Below are 17,824 nucleotides of genomic sequence, written 5' to 3'. Positions count from 1 at the left end.
CAGAATTGTGAACCTCAGAAAATGACATTTAGTTAAAAAAATGCTCTTAGCGATGATGGTGCACAGGATGGCAATATCTTAAGACTCCAAATGGGAATGAGGGCCACAGATTCTAATGCACAGATTCACTTATGATAGCAATAGAGCCCAACTGGCATGTAGTAAGTGGTGCTTTCTTTGGGCAATGAGATATCAAGCCCAGAAAATTGTCTGGCTTGAGAAAATATTGTTTTGTGTTTGTTATGGGATACCAACAAAAGATCAGATCTGAAATAAGATTGTAATTCTGGGGCTGTGTCTGATATTAAGGATGTGTTCTATTGGGATGGCTTTTTATGGAGGACAAACGAATCCTCCTAAACCTCGTGAAACCCATCTCCGTTGTGTCATCTCACTGAGGAAAATGCTGGCTTTCCAAAGGGACGGGATGTGCAGCTGAAGTGCTCAACTCCCAGAGCACGCCTGGCCACCCAGTAGCGGCAAATCCCCAGTGTGCATCTCCAGGGGCTCTTCCTTCCTCGGACAGTGCTAATGTTCGTGTTTCGGTTAATGTTACAGCTGGAGAGTTTCACTGTTGCTCCGAGAATCATTAACCACCTTGTTGTGATTTTTAGCTCTCATTCCCGGGAGGCCATGCTGTATTGAACAGCTGCTCCTGGCTCCTGCACCCCTCAGGAGGGCCATATTCCAATTTTTGGTAGGGCCATAACTGTATTTTGTTTCTGCAGAGGGCTTTTTTTGCTAGACCAAAAAAGGGAAGGAGAATGGAGCAAATGCCAACCCTTTTCACTCCATTTCCTTGGGTGGTGGTGGCGGGGGGTGCTTCATTCTCCTCCACACAGCTAAGGAGAGAGTCTGGCCAAAATCTAACATCACTCCTCTCTTTGTTGCATAAGTGACTTTCCAATATCCTAGAGCTCTGCAGGGCAGTCAGCCATAACCCACAGACACTCCCGAACCGGTGCGCTCGAGCAGCCCATCACCATGGAAAACACCTTTTTGTGCAGCTTTTATGAAACTCTGGTGAATCTGCACTTGCTGTTTGTAGGCTAATATTTAGTTAAGAAAAAATAAACACCAGCATAAATGGAGGGTTGGTACTGATTGACACACTGAATGATGTCCAGTGGGCCCTTACTGAAAGGCTAGGCACTTTGCATTGTCCTTCTCTTTATGTAGCCAGCCACTTCCACTGGCTTTAGTATGTATGCAATGGTTTTTTTTCTCTTAAAAAGCATTTCCTACAGTCTACTTTTCTGTAAAACTTGTCCCTAAATTAAATTATATGCTTCTTTACAACTCAATTCACTATTATCCAAAACCCTTGTTTCTTACCAGAAGGAAGATGCATGCCTGACTATGTACAGAGCTATATGTTTAGATATCAGCGTAGCTAATTAACAAACAGTAATTATTTTCCTAATCCTTTGTTTAAATACCATTAACTAGCCACTCTTGAGAAAACCTCCATTCCCAATTAATGCGGCAGCTGTCTGCTGAACACTGAGCCACAGTGACCAGTCTGAGCCGACACCAATGGCGGTGTTCTGCTAACTTCAGTGGACCAATGCCAATTTTTATGCCAGCTGAGAATCAGGCCAACAGGCCTTTAGCTTGTTTACATGATCACAGTATCACAAAAAAATCGGTATTAAGATTACTGCCGAAATGATGTTGGGATTTTTTTTTTCTTTTAGACACCACACACTGCCAGTAAACTGAGTCACAACTGTGATGACAAATATACATTGACCTACTTTCGTTTTTCCCAGTTCTGAAGACCAGGAAATAGTAAGGCATTGCTGACTCTATGAAGTGATAACATGACTAAACATTAACCTTTTAGATTCTGCTGCTGCATCTTAGTGACAGGCCTTAAAAGATGGTATCTCCCGTCAGAAAGCATCAAAACTTCCTGATAGCACAAGTGTTGGTCTAAGGTCAGAAAGAAGAGTGGAGGGGAGGGAATGAATCAACTGCTTGTTTCAATGAAAATTTGCTGATCAGTTCTAGAAGTCCTGATTCTAGAAGATCACATTCGCATTACCAGACTGTCTCATACTAAAACCCATTTGATTTTCTGAGCAAGCTGGGGCATCTTGCTCAGTTTGCGGTTGCGTACTTTTGCAGAGCAGAAGGCAATGCAAAGCTCTAAGAACGACTGGGTTTATAAAACGCCCCACGGAACCTGAGCAAATCTCCTGAACAGGATATAAAGGTTTGAAAGTTTCAGCTTCACACGTTCTGAATAGTGAATCCCTCTTTTTGCATCGAGCAGCAGTTGCATATAGCATTTAGATAATAAGCCTGAAAAGCACACAAAGGGATTTGCTCTTTCGATTAGATTGATTTTTGTTTGTGGATGTTATTTGGACACCCTTCGCTGTGGAACAAGTCCCCTACAGTTGCCATTAAAGCATTGAAAGCTTCCCTTTTGTTTTTAAATGTCAGTTTGAGCACAGCTTCATTAAATCATTTCACAATTAACTCCCTGCACATCCAGACTTTTTTAAAACATCAAGCCCAGCTGAATTGCATTTGTTTCCCAGCAGAGTGAGTCCAAAGTGGTATCCTCAAGTGTGTATCCAGGAATTTGTATATTTGACTTGTGGCTACACAAAATACATATGGGAGCCGTGTGGGTGGTGGAGAGAGGATGAAAGCTTTCTCCCTGGGCCTAAGAAATACCATAGCTTGCCCAAAACGCAGGGCTCGGGAACCACGTCGTACGGGAAAGACGTCTGGGTTAGTCTAAGAAGACTTATTCCCAAAAGAACTATAAATGAACAGAACTCAAAAGAGTTGTTAGTTTAGACAGTATGTGTAAGCATTAATGCTTTCTGTGAGGCTGCCTGATTTCTGCGTAGCATCTAAGCTCTAAAGTCTGTTCTCGAGATACCAAACTGCCTCCTCGTATCTATAAGGTCCCAGCTTTGTGACCTAACTTTGCTACAGGCTTTGATTTCTCTTGCAGGTAGTTATGTGAAATGCCAACAAAATCAGAGACAAAACCACGACCTTCAGCTAACTCTCTTCTCACTGATAAAAAACAAGCTAAGAGTTTGGTCACTCATACAGAGAGCAGAGAGCTGCACTATGACCTCCGAGCTAGTCCAGTCCTCATCTCTGACCAGGAGATAGAGGACGACGGCAGCACGCTGTGTGCTGCTGTCAGCCCTTGCTTCCCGCTGCGTCTATACTTACTTGGAGAAGTGGGAGAGGTGGCCCCTCCTTCTGTTGATGTAGTTGGAGGTTTTGTGTCTGGCACTGGCAGAGGCACAGGCCTAGCCATTGGTGGCGGAGGTGGTGGTGGCAACATTGGGGTAGGAAGGAATGGATTGTGCACCTTGCCTTGGCTGCTACCATTGGGCTGCCGAAAAACAAGCAAACAGACAGAAATTATACTAAAAACCAGCTATTTGGAACCTCCAGTAATAACAGTCCAGTTTCAAACTATGTGCACTATATTTACAATTACTTTAGAAAAGAGGTGGCAAAGAGAGCTGTTTCTAATTCTCCATTGATTTCAAGGAACATTGTTTCAAGCCCTGTGAACCCTGCGAAACTACAGAAATTCTCACTGTTAAACACGTATCCTAGTAGCAACGGGCCTGAGGTGCTCTGGATTAAATCCTACCACTCTTTACCTTTCCTGCAGCCCCTCACTCATGCTTAGCAAGCGTTTCGGCAGTATTTTCAACCCCTTGCATGTCCCATATCTGTGCCTCTGCTACACCCTTAGGATATCAGTGCCTAGGACTCGAGCGTAAATTTCTTAAAGACATTGCTCATTAAAAGCAAAAATAAGCATTTCTGGTGGTCTTAAAAGTCACGCTGATATCTTATTACAGGAAAAATGAATGTGTGTGTACTGGAGCAACTGCACTCCCACATCCCTTCTGAGTTAGCGGTGGTGCAGCTCGCAGGTTAGTAGCCGTTACGATTCCAGGGAGAAACAGCTGAACTTAGAACTGCCTCATTCTGCACATTAGGAAAAATCCCTCTGTGTATTCAGGCTGCGATGTGGTCAGTCCCAGGCGGAATGGGCCTAGCCGTGTGAGTGCTGGCTTTCAATTAATCATCTGAAAAACCTGTCCGTACGTAAATGCTCTCTCAAGCATCACAAAACCAAGAAGAGGCCTTGGAAAAACAATGCCACCCTTCCCCCTTCCACGTTGTGGCATTTACGTTTTAATACAGCCCGGACACTTGAAAACCATATGCAGAGAGATGCCAAATGCCGTCATAAAGAGAAAGTAGGACAGCCCGTGAATCAGGTGTTCCATTTTAGTGACAAAAATGAGATCACTTTCGACGGCACTCTGCAAATTGATCTCAGTGCAGTTCTTCTGGCTCTGAGCATTTGCTTTTCCGTCGACGATAAAAGCTCGGCTTTAAACAGATCCATATTCTAAGTACTGCTAAATAAAATAATATTTTAATTCCTGTTAGGGTTTCCATTAGCCTGAATTACTGGGGACAAAACACTCATCCTGGCAAGCACTTGGGACCTCATTTTCATTTCACCTGCTTTGGCACTGACAAAAAGCCTTAAAGTTGCGTAGGTGCAAATCACACCCGTGCTAGAGCAAAAATGGTTTAGGGCATAAATAAAACTCCAATTCATCCGCATTTTACTTAGCAGCACTCCTACTGACTTCAAAGACTGCAGTTCCCAGTGTTTGCACTAAGAAGCAATCCTTCAGGGATATTTATTTTTCCAACATCCAGTGCCATTAATAAACTAATATATTAGTGACATCTCTCAAACACTATCTTGTCTCACAATTAGGTCCCCTTATTTTGCCAGGAAGACCCCTGCTGTATGTCCATCGTGAGTGTGCTAACAGTTCATAATGCTGAATGGTTTGGGATAAATTAAGCAAATGAATACTCAAGGAAAAAGAAAAGCACTGTATTGATTTGTTGTCTAGACATAAATGTATCTGCTAACATATTGCAGACATTATTCAAAGCCAGTCCTGGCTGGAATAAGTAGAGTCGGTTTTTCTGCTAGGGAAAGGAAAGCACCGAGGACAATATAGCTTATTAAATAAGTGTAATAAATTAGATGCTAATAATTAAACTAATTCTCATTAACGCTTTCAATCCTATGTATGTAAGAAAGAAACAGTCATTTTGTCAGTTATTACTTCATTGGCTGGAAAAAGTTGCAGGCATTACACTTCATGAAATATTCAGAGCATTATTTTAGGTATGATTTACATAAAATTTATAAATTCTGTACTTGACCGGAATGCTATTTCAATAATAGAAAGATGATTCACTTTATTTGATTAAAAAAATGAAAATGGTTACTTGAAGCTTTGGAACTCCGCTTAATTTTTCATAGAGATAAGGGGAAAAGATAACTGCTTACAGAAATAACAAACCATAATAAACTGTACTTTTAACATCTTGAGTTCAAGTACTGGTCAACTTGATCTAAAGTGCTATAAGGCAGTATTTTTTTTTTTTTTTAATGAACTTAGCTGATCTGAAACATCTGTTTCTCACCCTCCCTTTTCCTGCTCCTTCCCCCAACTCGCTCTCCCCTGAACTTCAGAAATAATTAATAAAAATTATTCTGCCTTTATATTTTGTTAACCCTCGTTCCACTGGGGTTACAGTGCATGCAGCACAGCCATTTGTGGGGGGACCAGAAGGTCACTGTGTCGCTGCCTCCCCCGACACTTTAAGTCGAATTCACCACAATGCGGTCGAGAGGGTTTTGCTGCTCTGCTTTTTATTTTATTTTATTTTTTTACAATATTTTTTGCCACGGCAGCATTTGTTTTTCCTCCCAACGATAACTCAAGGTGTGCTCCTGTGAGCAACATGCTGTTAAAATAATCCCGTTAGCCCACGATTCATTTTACATAGGACAAACACTTCTGAAGAAATAAAAACGGCTTCCTTACATTTAGGAACCCCACCTGTCCAGCCTGCTGACCAGCGTCGGGGCAGACAAGTTGGACAAACTCTTTCAGAGTCTCCTGAGGATGATAGCGGATTGCTGGGTGTGAGAAGTATGGCCCAGGCTGTTGGATAATGGGTGATGTTGGAAAATGAAGAGTCGATGGTGTTGCATGTGGACTTGCTATAGGAAAGAAAACAAAGAAGTTATAGAGAGTTTTGCCTTTGGAAAAGAAAACAATTCAAATCTACCGTAGTCTTTTTTTTTTTTTAAGCCTTTTTCAAAACGGTACCGTACTGCTTACACATCTGATCTTCACAATTAATATATCAGACCACATTGTGTCCTACGCTCACTCCATCCAGACCCTGGGAGCAAACGCAGCCAGATGTTCTAAAGGATTTGCTGGGTTTTTAGTGGACGTGGAGAAAGAAATCAGCAGCCCTTTGTGAATGTGAAAACTGTTCATCACTTTAAGAGCAGCCCCAATCAATCAGGCAATAAAAAATGTATTTGGGAAATTAGGGTTGATTTAATTGGCATTTCATGTAACTTGGATTTGCACATAGGAATCCATTTGGTATTGTACCGTAAATGGTTGGTAATTTAAAGATGCTCTAACACTTCTTGTTGCTTTTTTTTCCATCTCGGTTTAGGAACATTTATTTTAAGTAATCTGTTTTCATCTAATGAACATGCACAAAGTGGCAAGATCATTTTGAAAATTACATTTACATTACTCCTGAATAATGTTAGGCTCAAATCTTCCACAAGCCTCCAGCCTGCACTCATGGATGAGGTTTAATTTGGTGAATTTATAGGCCAACGAGCCGGCCATGAAAAAGAGAGCTGAAAAACGTGCTGGAGTGAAGGTACAGAGTGTAATGCACACGAGCCCATTGCCAATGACAGATTTTACCTCGGCCGATTCCAGCAGAGCTAGAAGTGCAGCTGAAGGCAGACTTACGCTCTCCTACCTCATGTGGCACCCTCGTCCTTTGAGACAGACTGGGACGCACCCTCGTTAGTCAACAGTGCTTGCCACTGCTCACCATCACCACGAGGCAGCGACGCTGCTGTTCACAGCACTGTGACTTTTCCCTTTCCCCTACAAAATGGGAATTTGCTCTCTCTTTTACAATGGCCAGCTGATGGGCTGAGCACAAGCTCCTCTGTAAATCACAGTTTATTTCTCACCCTGCAGTGATCACTGTATCCCTGTGCTCCCTTCGTGCTGTCCTGGTAGTCCTTCAGGGCTCTCCACGTGCATTTACTGCACTTGTTCACCACGCGTACCCCGTTAGATAAAGGCTGAGCAAGGCAGGCAATGTCCTACAGAAACTTGCGTGTTGGCTTTCTACTAAGTTAAATACACAAGGGGACAACAAAAGCCTTTGGCACTTTTGGAACAATTGCAGAGATGCAGGAAAGTTAACCAATCAAATACAGACAAGCAAACACCCGTTGCATGACAAATGTCATGAAAAAGCTTCACATGAATAAAAACTGAGATCTGCTTCTTAGTCTTGATCATCACCACTTTGATAACATGATACTTTACTATAATTTTGTTCTTAGCTTGCTAAGCCATTAGTAAAATCAGAGCCTGAAGATGTGTATAAAGCACATCCTCAGAGACAGCAGCAAGGAATCCTACCGCTTTACCCTATAAGCTTTCATTAAGGGTTGGATGGGCAGCACTGCTAAACCCAGCTTTCTACCCAACAAGAATGGTTGCCTCAACACCCATGAAAAAGAGCTGCACTCGTGCCTGTGTGCTGACATGGGATGGACACAAAGCTGGGGAATGCTCACAGCTATCCCATGGCCAAGGCCAACACCTGAGTGCACAGCCTGCTCAATCTGTCTGCACTGCTGTGAGTGGCTCTCTCTTCTTGTTTGCATGTTTTACAAACACGGTGAGTTATTTCTTACTCACTTCAAAACTAACAGGCTTTTTTCCCCAGTTTTATTATAGCATATCCAACAACTCTTTGGAAAATAATCCAAATCCTCAAAGCCCCTACAAGAGGAGATTTTAAGACCCAAAGCTTCTCTTGAGTATGCTCTTAAGACTAAAAGCAATGTGAAATTCACCTTGGTAAATGTGGTTGTCTGCCATCCAAGCTTGCTGTCCCAGACACAGTGAGAACCAAGCAGAAGGAATGGAACCAAAAGAACCATTCCACTCACCAGTTCAGACCTCTGCCTTCAGCCAGCACTCCCTGCAGCTCCACGATTCCACCCAAGGCCACTGATCTCCCTGACATCCACCCCCAGGTGTAGATGCTATAATGGCACTTAAGTCATACTCGTTTCACAGGTATGAATGCATCGTCACCTTCCGGCAGCAACATTCATTTCAGAGCTTGTCAAAATATTTTGCCTTGAGTATTTGTTCAGCAGAAGCTGGTGGGAAGCATTTTGATGACTACAACAGAATTTTTGTTAGCATACATTTCTGTCTGTTTGGTGTAAAACAATTTTTTTCTCTTCCTTTTTATCTCCATTCATATCTCCTCCCTTTCTTCTATGCCAAAGGAAAGATGAAGGATGTAGATAAAAGTGAGAAGTGAAGGTTTGCATGGAAAACATCTAATTAAGTAACAAATACCTTGTGATGTTTTTCAATATTTATTAAAAGAAAAAGAATCATCTTAGCATCTAGTTTGCCCATGCCATATGAAACTATTGCATAACTGCCCTGTGTACACATCTGAGAACAAATATGTTCCCTTTCATCTGCTGAGTGAAAAGCAGATAGAAATGCTGCTTCAGTCCAACAAGGAGTGAAAAATGGTACCCAGGGAACAAGAGATTTTGAGACCACGCCGTATTTAATTTTTCCAAGGTTTGGTTCTGCAAATGATTATTTTGAAAGTGAAAATGTTCATAGACATGGAAGTAGTAGGTCTTAGCTGCCTTTGACCTCTGCAGCATGTCAGTGTAGAAAACAAAGTGGAAACCATTTATCAGTGGTCTTCTTGAAGACAGAGAGAAGCAAAAGGAATGCAAAAGTGACTGGCAATAATTCACAACAGTAAAGTCCTGCAAGAAGGAGAAAGTGGTTCCTCTCTCGAATTTTGGCCAGCTCTGCAGCCTCGAGGAGCTTCCTGCTGGTCCTAGAAAAGACTGGGATCAAACAGGGACCAAACAGGCACCAGTCCTCTGTCTGGGCCAGATTTGGGTCCCTTTTCTCACCATAGATGGATTGATTTAAGACATGATGGAATAAGGAACTCCAAAAGGTTTGATTTTGCAGTCTCTGACTGGAAAATACCCAATTTCTCAAGCAGCAGTAGGAAGGGCTGCTTGTTAAGAGGAAGAATCTACTGCCATTAAATGGATCAGCAATGGAAGTGTGTCTGCCTTTAACTAGAGAGAGGGAATTCAATGCCAAAGGCCAAGAACTGCAGCTCATATACAGACAACTAGATGATCTTATAGGTCGTTTCCAACCTTGTGATTCTATGAACTACTCTGATGGGTGGTTGTGGGCACTCACTGTGGTGTACAATGCCAGCCTTTCCAGCAGGTGCCGAGGGCCATAACACAACCGTGTTTCCGAACACAAAGATCCTCACAAACATTTTTAATCAACTCAATTGATTCGTTGTTATTTCCTCTAGTCCTCCTAAAGGTCATTTTAGTCACAATTCACAGAAATGCTTGACAAAAATTCTGAAGTCACTCCATCTTCAAGCCATGACTAGAGTGATGTGAATTTTTCTGCATACAGGAAGGGGCTGTAGCTACTTATATGCTTCTGATGGGCAATTACAAGTCTCAATCAGTGACTGTAAATTCCTTGAGATCTTCAAATGGAAGATAAAACAGATCTTTGTCTATTATTTATTTACTTATTGACTTATTATTTATGTATCCCTAAGCAGCTCCACACTGCCAAACCGTATTTCTCTTGGCGTCTTTCAGCTTGTGACATTTATATTTTATTACTGACCTCACTAAATGACATAAAATATAAGTCCTACCACCTATGAAAATAAGCGTACTCCAGCTCGGAGCTTCGCTTCTACCTACTGTAGGTATGGAGGAGTTGGACTATCTGGTGTTATTAAATCTGTTATTTGGGTGGGGAGGGGCTGGCGGCAGGAATTCTCCTTCCATCTCAAGGCAAGCATAAATATTTCAAAGCACACATGATTCTAATTCCATTGAAGCTCACTCGAAACATCCTGACTTTTTATTGCAAATGAGATGATAATGTATGGTGGCCTGCAACAGATATACCAGTATTTTAATACTACTGCTATTGGGCCAAGTAATTACGCAGTACAGCTGTTGCATACTATACTGGATTTTTGAGCATTTTATGAGTTTGTGGTGCCGTGCTGCATAAAATAAGAGGGTTTCTCAGCATCCTTCCCTGCAGCAGTCCCACTAAAGACCCATGGGATCCTTTCTCCCATGAGCACCAGCTGATGTGGCAAAGGGACTTTGTGGTCACACCTGCAGCGCTCGCACTTCTCCACCAGCACAGTCTAACATACGGGAAAGACATACTGATCCATTCACCTTCCATCTCCTCTTCCAAAAATCCTTGCCAAGCCCCTTCGCATCCAGATGATTAGGATGAAACTCCTTTTTTCATAAAGTCGTCTGAAGTCAATAAAGGGGTCGTTCTGTGTTGCCTTCTCCCACTCCTCACCTGTTCAAGGAATTAGAGGTCTGGGGATGCAATCCCACTGTCCCTTCAGCGGGCCAGCTTTGCTAGGGCGCAGTGAGGAGATACCTCCTGTGTAAAGTGATGGTTAAGTTTACTAACAGCTCATTAAAGATTGATCAGTCTTCCTAGAAATAGTAACATTATAATCATAATGAAACAGGATCACTTCTATCAGCCTGTTTTTGAGCCCATCATAATTGGCTTCATTACAATTAAGAAAGCATTTTTTTTTAAAGTCATTTCCCTGGAAATGTGATGGAACAGTTTGTTCTGCTAGATATTTCCACTTCAGGCTTCTAGGTTGCTTTAACTCCCTGCATGCTGCAAGCCTTCTGCTAGCATTTAAGTGATGCAAGTGCCAGTTCAAATTATGCAAGATGTATCCCACCCTTTGTACCCCAAAGGTACTTACTCTCAAAATTGACCATATTAGAGGACTAATTGGCTAAGCCACCATGCTGGTTGATGTGAAATGCTTCCAAACACCATGAAACAGCTGTGTTTATCGGAAATATGAAGAGTGACTTTTTAATAAGGAGATCTGGCAATAATCCAAATTTGTTGAAAGGAACTTACACTTCTGTGTAGAATACAATGCAAGAGGTGAAGAATGGAAGCCTAAAACAATAGCTTTAAGTCCAGGGATTTTTTGTGGTTAAAGCAGTTACCCAAACAAGAAAAAAAAAATCATTAAGAAAGTTGGTCTGGGACTTGCAGAAGTTCTGAGAGAATTCATTACCTGCTTTTCAATCTCAATGGGAGCCGAGTCCCTGTAACTCCTTCAAAGCTTTCTGAAAGTCCCCATTTTTCTCACTGCCCATTAGAAATAGACTTTAGGGTGACAAATGTAGAGCAGTCTTGCATTCAGAGTAGCAAGGACTTGTCTTCAACATGGAGCTGCTGAGGATAGAAGTGAGCAGAGCAGGACCAGCCCTGTGAGGGGAATTCAGATAGGTGGAAAACATGCATTGCTTTGGTCCCGTAATGCAGCAAAGAGGCACGCAGACAGAGCTGGAACATTCAAACTGTAATGGAAGTAGCTGGCTGGTGTGAGAAGACAAATAGCCTAAATGTGATGGATGGAAGGTCTGTCCCCGCCCATGGACGTCAAGAAGAAGGACTGAACTGCAGAGTGCTCATCTCTCAGCCCCTGAAGTCAAGTGCAGATGGTTGGCTGAAAAAACAGATCCACAGTGACTGCGAGTCGGGCCGCCTCTCTGCCCCTTTTTGCTGCTTTGAAGACCAAATTGTGTAAGGCACCTGGACCCTTTGTTCAGGAAATTAGAGATTTTGCAGCAGCAAGTGGGAGGCAGAAGGACATTCTGCCCACAAGCTCCTAGCAAAAGGAGAACAAGTTTAAAGCTGTGTTTGGGCACAGGGCTTATTGGTGTACAAGCTGCTTTTGAAAACCTGTAGAGCTGAACTGAGTGCTGGGTTCAGATTCTGGCACAGGCAGGGGGCCACTTAACTTGGCTATTTTGAGCAGATTCTTTTAAAACATGTCAGCTTTCTCTTACTTTGGGGAGACCATAATGCTAAAAACTGATCACACGGGTGGAGGAATAAAAATCATCTCTATCTAAAGCACTCCTCCCTCCCAACATAAAAGGTAGAGGCAAAAAAAAACTTATTTAACCTATTTGTGGAATTCCTATTTCACATCAAATACTGGCAACTTTTGCATATTATTATTGGTTTTAACGCATATGACGCATTCACCTATATGAGATAAAAACTACAACTAGGAGAATGCATCATGTCTGTCTAATAATGAAATGCAGTTGATAAGTTTACAATAGAAATGTAAATTCTCTGAAAAACCACAACCTTTATGTGTGTGATGATATAATTCTGCTTTGATACTAAAAAGGGCATGGTAATGGAATCTGTGACTTTGGAGTGATATATTGCTGTTAAGTTAATAGGACTCCACATTCCCATTTCTAATATCAGTGTTTTTTCCCCCCTTTCATTCTGTAGATGGTAAGCTGATACTACATAAACATTGTTAAAGCTATAGTTCCACGCTACAGTAATTCACTTAACTTTAACATGATTTATGGTTCTGTCAATAGAGGAGGTTGAAAATCCAGAGCTCTCATGCTTAAACATGGGTTCCATATTTAAAGCAATAATGTGCTTTTTGTGTGTGTCTGAAGCTAAAAGAATTTAGCATAAAGCAGAGATAAAAATATTATAGTTCACTGCACTGTTTCAAGCATACAGTTTAACTTCACGGCTACATCAAAGAGGGCAAAGAATCTGAATGCCGAATTGGTAAAAGCATGGGTAACAGACTTTGGTCCTGCAGCACTTTATTTTATATTATTTTTTAGGGCTGCATGAAATCCTATTAGTATTTTTAACACTGCCTTTTTTTTTCTCTCTCTCTCTTTTTTTTTCTTCTTCTCATTCTTTTGCTCAGTTAGATCAGCTGCTTTTGTCAGGATGCGTTTAAATCTGGGTCCACTGTGTTAATCACCCCCCATTCTTCTTTCTGGCACTTACCCTCCAGGCTATTTGCCTCTTTAGGAGATTAAGCGACCAAGTCATCTTGTTGCTCTAACATGTCCTCACTGGAGCAACATATTAACACAATTCCTCTGCAAAAGAGCCCTCTTTAGAAGTTTGCTGCAGGGATGACAAATTAACCCAGCATGGTGTCCCACACATCTATCTCAGTACAAATTATTAGTGTAATAGAGCTTTTAGTTATGCATTTATCTAGTAATTATTGAACGGTTATACAAAACGAAGCTGAGCAATCATGGCCCTTTATGAGGCAATCTCAGTGGGTGGCCTTACAGTTAATTTAGGATAGGACTGTCTAAGCAGTTCACTCGCACACAAATTAGCCGAACAGCCTGCTCCTTTAAATATTTCCTATGTCACAGGCTAACTCTTTACAATACAACAAAGGTAGAGTTTTAATTACACGGTTCCTGACTTTTGTTTAGCTGAAGCTTTAACCATTTGCAAGCCTTCCTCCCAGTCCTCCCCTGCCTGGGATATGGCAGTGGATGGGAGATTGGGCAGGGCATCCAGTAATTACTAAGCCCTGACCTTGAGGCCATCTGTTAGGAAACTGCTTTTCTTTCAGATTGCTCTTGCTTCGAAGTGAGGGAATGGAGAGAATCAAAACCTACACCTACGTGCTCAGTTAAAGCCAGGTGAGCCCTCCCTGTATCCTGACACTAACCGAGAGTGTGACTTGGCAATGGGCTGGGTTAGCCAATCTCTTGGTCAGTGGGATGCTATTTGGGGTTCTACTCAACTGCCACACACATTCCTACCCTTGTGCCTCGGCTCCCTCCTCTTTTGGTTGTCTCATATTAACATCCCTTGATCTGAGGTGTCTGTATCAGAATGGACTTCCACTGCTCTCTTCTTGTCCAAATGCAAAGGAAAGTAGAAGGCTGCTAAAGTCTGGCAGCTTTGAGGGCAGCCCTCAAATAATATGCAACGTGATATAAACAACTGTATATTACAAAATGTCCTTTTGTGCTGTATAGTCTTGGAATTAGCAGAAATTATCGTCTTGGTACGTGTGAAGTTGCCCGACAGGACAGCTAACAGCTACTGATATTTTTGATATTTTGGTGACCCAAGTGAGAATTTTGACAAAGAAGGGCACAATGTCTTCCCATATTTTTGACAAGTTTCTGCCACGGAGGCACTAACAGAGAGCATCAACCTGTCAAATTTCCCTGGTAGACCTCATCCTGATAAAAATCTCAGTGGTTATGCTTATTATGGAGGAGATTACTGTAAAGGAAACCACTCCTCTAGTTGACTTTCATCCCTTCTTCTCTTTCTGCTCACACGCCTAATTACTTGGGTTTTTCCCTTTGTGCTGAATTTCTTGTCTTGTAACTGTGTTTCTCCTTCATTTATCTTCCTAACATACCATCTCATTCCTTTTATTTTTTTCTTTGCCTTTTCTTCCTTGCTTTTTGGCTTGCAGTATCTATGTTGTCATATTCTGTGGGAATGCATGAATGCTCCAGAGCACAGGCTGCTGTATATCCCAGATTTACAAGATCGTGGTTTAATTTAATGTTTCAGCCAGCTCCAGATACAAAGTCACTAGAGTGCAAGTAGCAATGCACGGAAACCTAAAATCACTTTTGTTAATACTACTGCCACCTGTAGTATTTAAATACGTCACTGTCCAGTAAAGAGTTCAAACAGGCTGAGGCCGATGCTGGAAAACTTTGTGTGAGGCCAGCAGAAGATGATGGCTTTGCAGTAGTGGAGTGCTGAGGTGAGAAGCAGTGGCCACCAGATCATCTATCTTGAAGGTATCAGAAGTACACTGCGTAGGAGAAAGCGATCTCTCTGCTCGAATTTTCAAGGCTTTGAAATACGTTCTAAAACTGATAGCAGTGCTAAAGCCACCCTATAGGTGATCCATTTACCATCTGCCAGGCACTGAATCCTAACCACGCTGGTCCAGAGAAGACATATGGTGCATTCATAGAGTCATGCCCAAAAAACTGCCATCATCAAGTGAGGCTCCATGAATCACTTTGCTAGCTTAGCACCAAAGAAACTTGGATCTTACCACCATCTGTTGGAACTACTGAGGAGTCACTGAAGCATTGGCATCCATGCGCCAGCACTCACTGCACATCTGGTCCTATGGTCAGCCAGCTCAGATCCTCTCTGCTGGCTACTGCCCAGCTGGGCTGAGTACTGGCAGCAGCACCAATGCAGATAGGAAACTAGTGTACAGCCTTCCACAACACAGTGCAGTGCAGACGATTTCATGAGAACAGAGGTTTTCCAGCTGGTTCGTTGAATGGAGCATTTTACAGCAAAGAAATCCTCTTAATGATCTACGTTTTCTCCAAGTTTAGTTCCCAAGGTGGCTCACTGTGCGGATCACTGGGAAGGGCACTCCAGGATCCTGGGATATCCCCAGTGCTAAGATGTGCACTTTGTTCTATGATATGTTTGCAAGCGTGTGAAAGATTCAGGAATATTCCTGAGAAGTTACAAATCACTGGTTGTCAATGACAACACCTGCCATGAATAGTCCACAGCTTCTTCTCTGCCATCTAAGTTGATCGTGCTTTTGCAAATGCATCTCATATACACATCCAAGTGATAAACTTGCACAGACAAACATCAGAAGATTGAACCTTCTCGTAATCAGTCAGTTGGCTGAGGAGCTTACTCTGATGGTGACCTACTTATTCATGACTTTCCTTTCTCTGACATGCAGAGAATCTCTGCAGAATGAGGATTAAATCCAGCTTTCATCTTCCCGAAGACAACGCAGAATGACCTGTCATCAGGCATTTACGTAATGCACATGCAGCCAAAGAGGAAGCAACATATGTGCACTACATTATTCCTATCATTACTGTAAAATCTACAAGTTTCAATAACTGATGGTGGATGTGAATTGCTCAAAGATGATATCCTCTTATATGATTGCGTTATGCTCCTTATGTTGCCACTTTTGATACCTGAAAAGCTTCTCTCTTCTGCTTACTGGCCTAAAGTACACTGAAGGGAATGGGATAAAGAACAAAGCTGGATTTGCAGAAAATAATCCACCTCAGCATATTACCCTCTACTAACAGAATGACTGTGGTTGAAGTGAAGTAAACACAGCCAATGTGCTGTGGAAGAAGAATACTGAAGAGACACGTCCAGCAAAGAACAAAGAATGAGGTCTGAATCAAGATTTTTCAAGGATAATGACATTGAAAGAATTCCTGGACAGATTCAGAGACATTTTTCCTGAAAGCTGTGAAGACTTTTTTTGGTGAACAAGCATAAAATAGAAGAAGATACTCCTAACTGATGCTGCAGAAGAACATTATTGCTTAACCTATTAGGAAGAGTGACCATTAGAAAATACGTTACTTTTCTATGGAGACATCTCCTTCCAAGCAAACTGAATTTGTCAAAAAGATTCATCGTATCTGCTCTTTCAAATTCTGGCAGTCTTGAAAGTTCTTCTCACGGTATTCCCAGGTGCACAGAAAGCCTTGTGAAAACAGACCGTGGATGAGGCTTAAACAAGACCTCACCAGTGACACGTTTCCTCCCTGAATCACACAAAAATCCAAAATAGAGAGGGCCTAAATACTTACAGACAAAGGCATTTAATGAGTGAGGTAAAACATAGCCAAATACAGAAAGGACCTATTAACTAATCAATTGACAATTCAAATCTAAAAGGCTGAACTTCTAAAAGAGAGGAATTCAACGTCAGCTGATGTGCACCGAATATATTGTTAATGGAACATTCATATTATTCATACTTGTATCACCAATTATCAAGGCTTTTAAAAGACGATATATTTGCCAGATAGCTCAGATCCACATGCCATGGGAAATCTGCATGGATCTTGGATGCCTAAATTCCTTCTGAGGGGCTAGGTGTGTCTCTCTCAAGATAATTAATTATCATGGGATTAACCACAATAAATCAAACTACATTAAGTAGGTTTCGCAAAGTCCTAATAACCGTGAGGTGCAATTCTGACCTCACTTCAACTTAGCGCAGCGCTACTGCTTCGCACCACATCACCTGGCACTGCGTAAAAAGGCTACTTGTGGTTCCTGTTGTCCTCAGTAAAATCACGCTTATGCCAAGCAGACATTTCAAAATAATTTCTAGCAGGAATTGCTAATACGTTTTTTTATGCTTCACCATTCGACCAATTCCTTAATCTTCTCTAAACGAGACAAAATTCCATATCAGAAAGAAACATGCCACAGCCATTCACATCTATTTTTATATCTTCCAAAGAGGTTTGTAAGAAGATTCATTCATTTTTGTATGTTACTATGCCCAAGTGTCTTCCTTTTCAAATGTGAGCTGAGTACCGCATTTTGTTTTCTAGGTTAATGCAAATGCACCTTTCTAACAAAAATGTATAAGCACATCTGGACCCAGAGGACAGTCCTGTTACTTGAAAAGCAAGACAGAAGAGAACTATGAAGAAAACCAGCCAAAATATTGCAGGAACCAACTTCAAAGCAGTCCGCTAATAAGGCAGTTCTTCAGCACACCAACACCAACAGCACGAGCACCAAATGAATTGCAGCAACAAAGCGAGAGTGTTGGAAGATAGGCATGGCTCAGAAGTGACTGATGAGTCCCTGTCTCGAGCAGCTATGCACTGACACAAGCAGAAGATACTCTACCTTCCCCACCCTCTTCAAATAAAAACCTGCAGCCCCCAGAAACCTGCATTTCC

At 41.9% G+C, this 17,824-nt stretch overlaps 1 protein-coding gene across 9 annotated transcripts in view; it reads right to left on the bottom strand.

Moving 5' to 3' along the window:
• NFIA (nuclear factor I A) overlaps nt 1–17,824 on the bottom strand; it is a 232,346-nt gene that overhangs the window by 27,473 nt on the left and 187,049 nt on the right. For 7 of the 9 annotated variants that reach the window (XM_042819914.1, XM_042819917.1, XM_042819918.1 and 4 more), the window contains 2 exons: nt 5,922–6,100; nt 3,205–3,370 (listed from right to left, as the gene is read on the bottom strand). In XM_042819914.1, coding sequence (XP_042675848.1) covers nt 3,205–3,370; nt 5,922–6,100 — 345 coding nt within the window. The remainder of the gene's footprint in view (nt 1–3,204; nt 3,371–5,921; nt 6,101–17,824) is intronic. The other 2 variants (XM_042819915.1, XM_042819920.1) reach the window with 1 other exon arrangement.

This window comes from Centrocercus urophasianus, unplaced genomic scaffold (genome assembly GCF_019232065.1).
Source record: "Centrocercus urophasianus isolate 14NV4802_14NV808 unplaced genomic scaffold, USGS_Curo_1.0 seq_18, whole genome shotgun sequence".
In the NCBI taxonomy this organism is placed as follows: domain Eukaryota; kingdom Metazoa; phylum Chordata; class Aves; order Galliformes; family Phasianidae; genus Centrocercus; species Centrocercus urophasianus.
The sequence above is the reverse complement of the archived record's forward strand: the minus strand, read 5'-3'. Positions and strand labels throughout refer to the sequence as shown.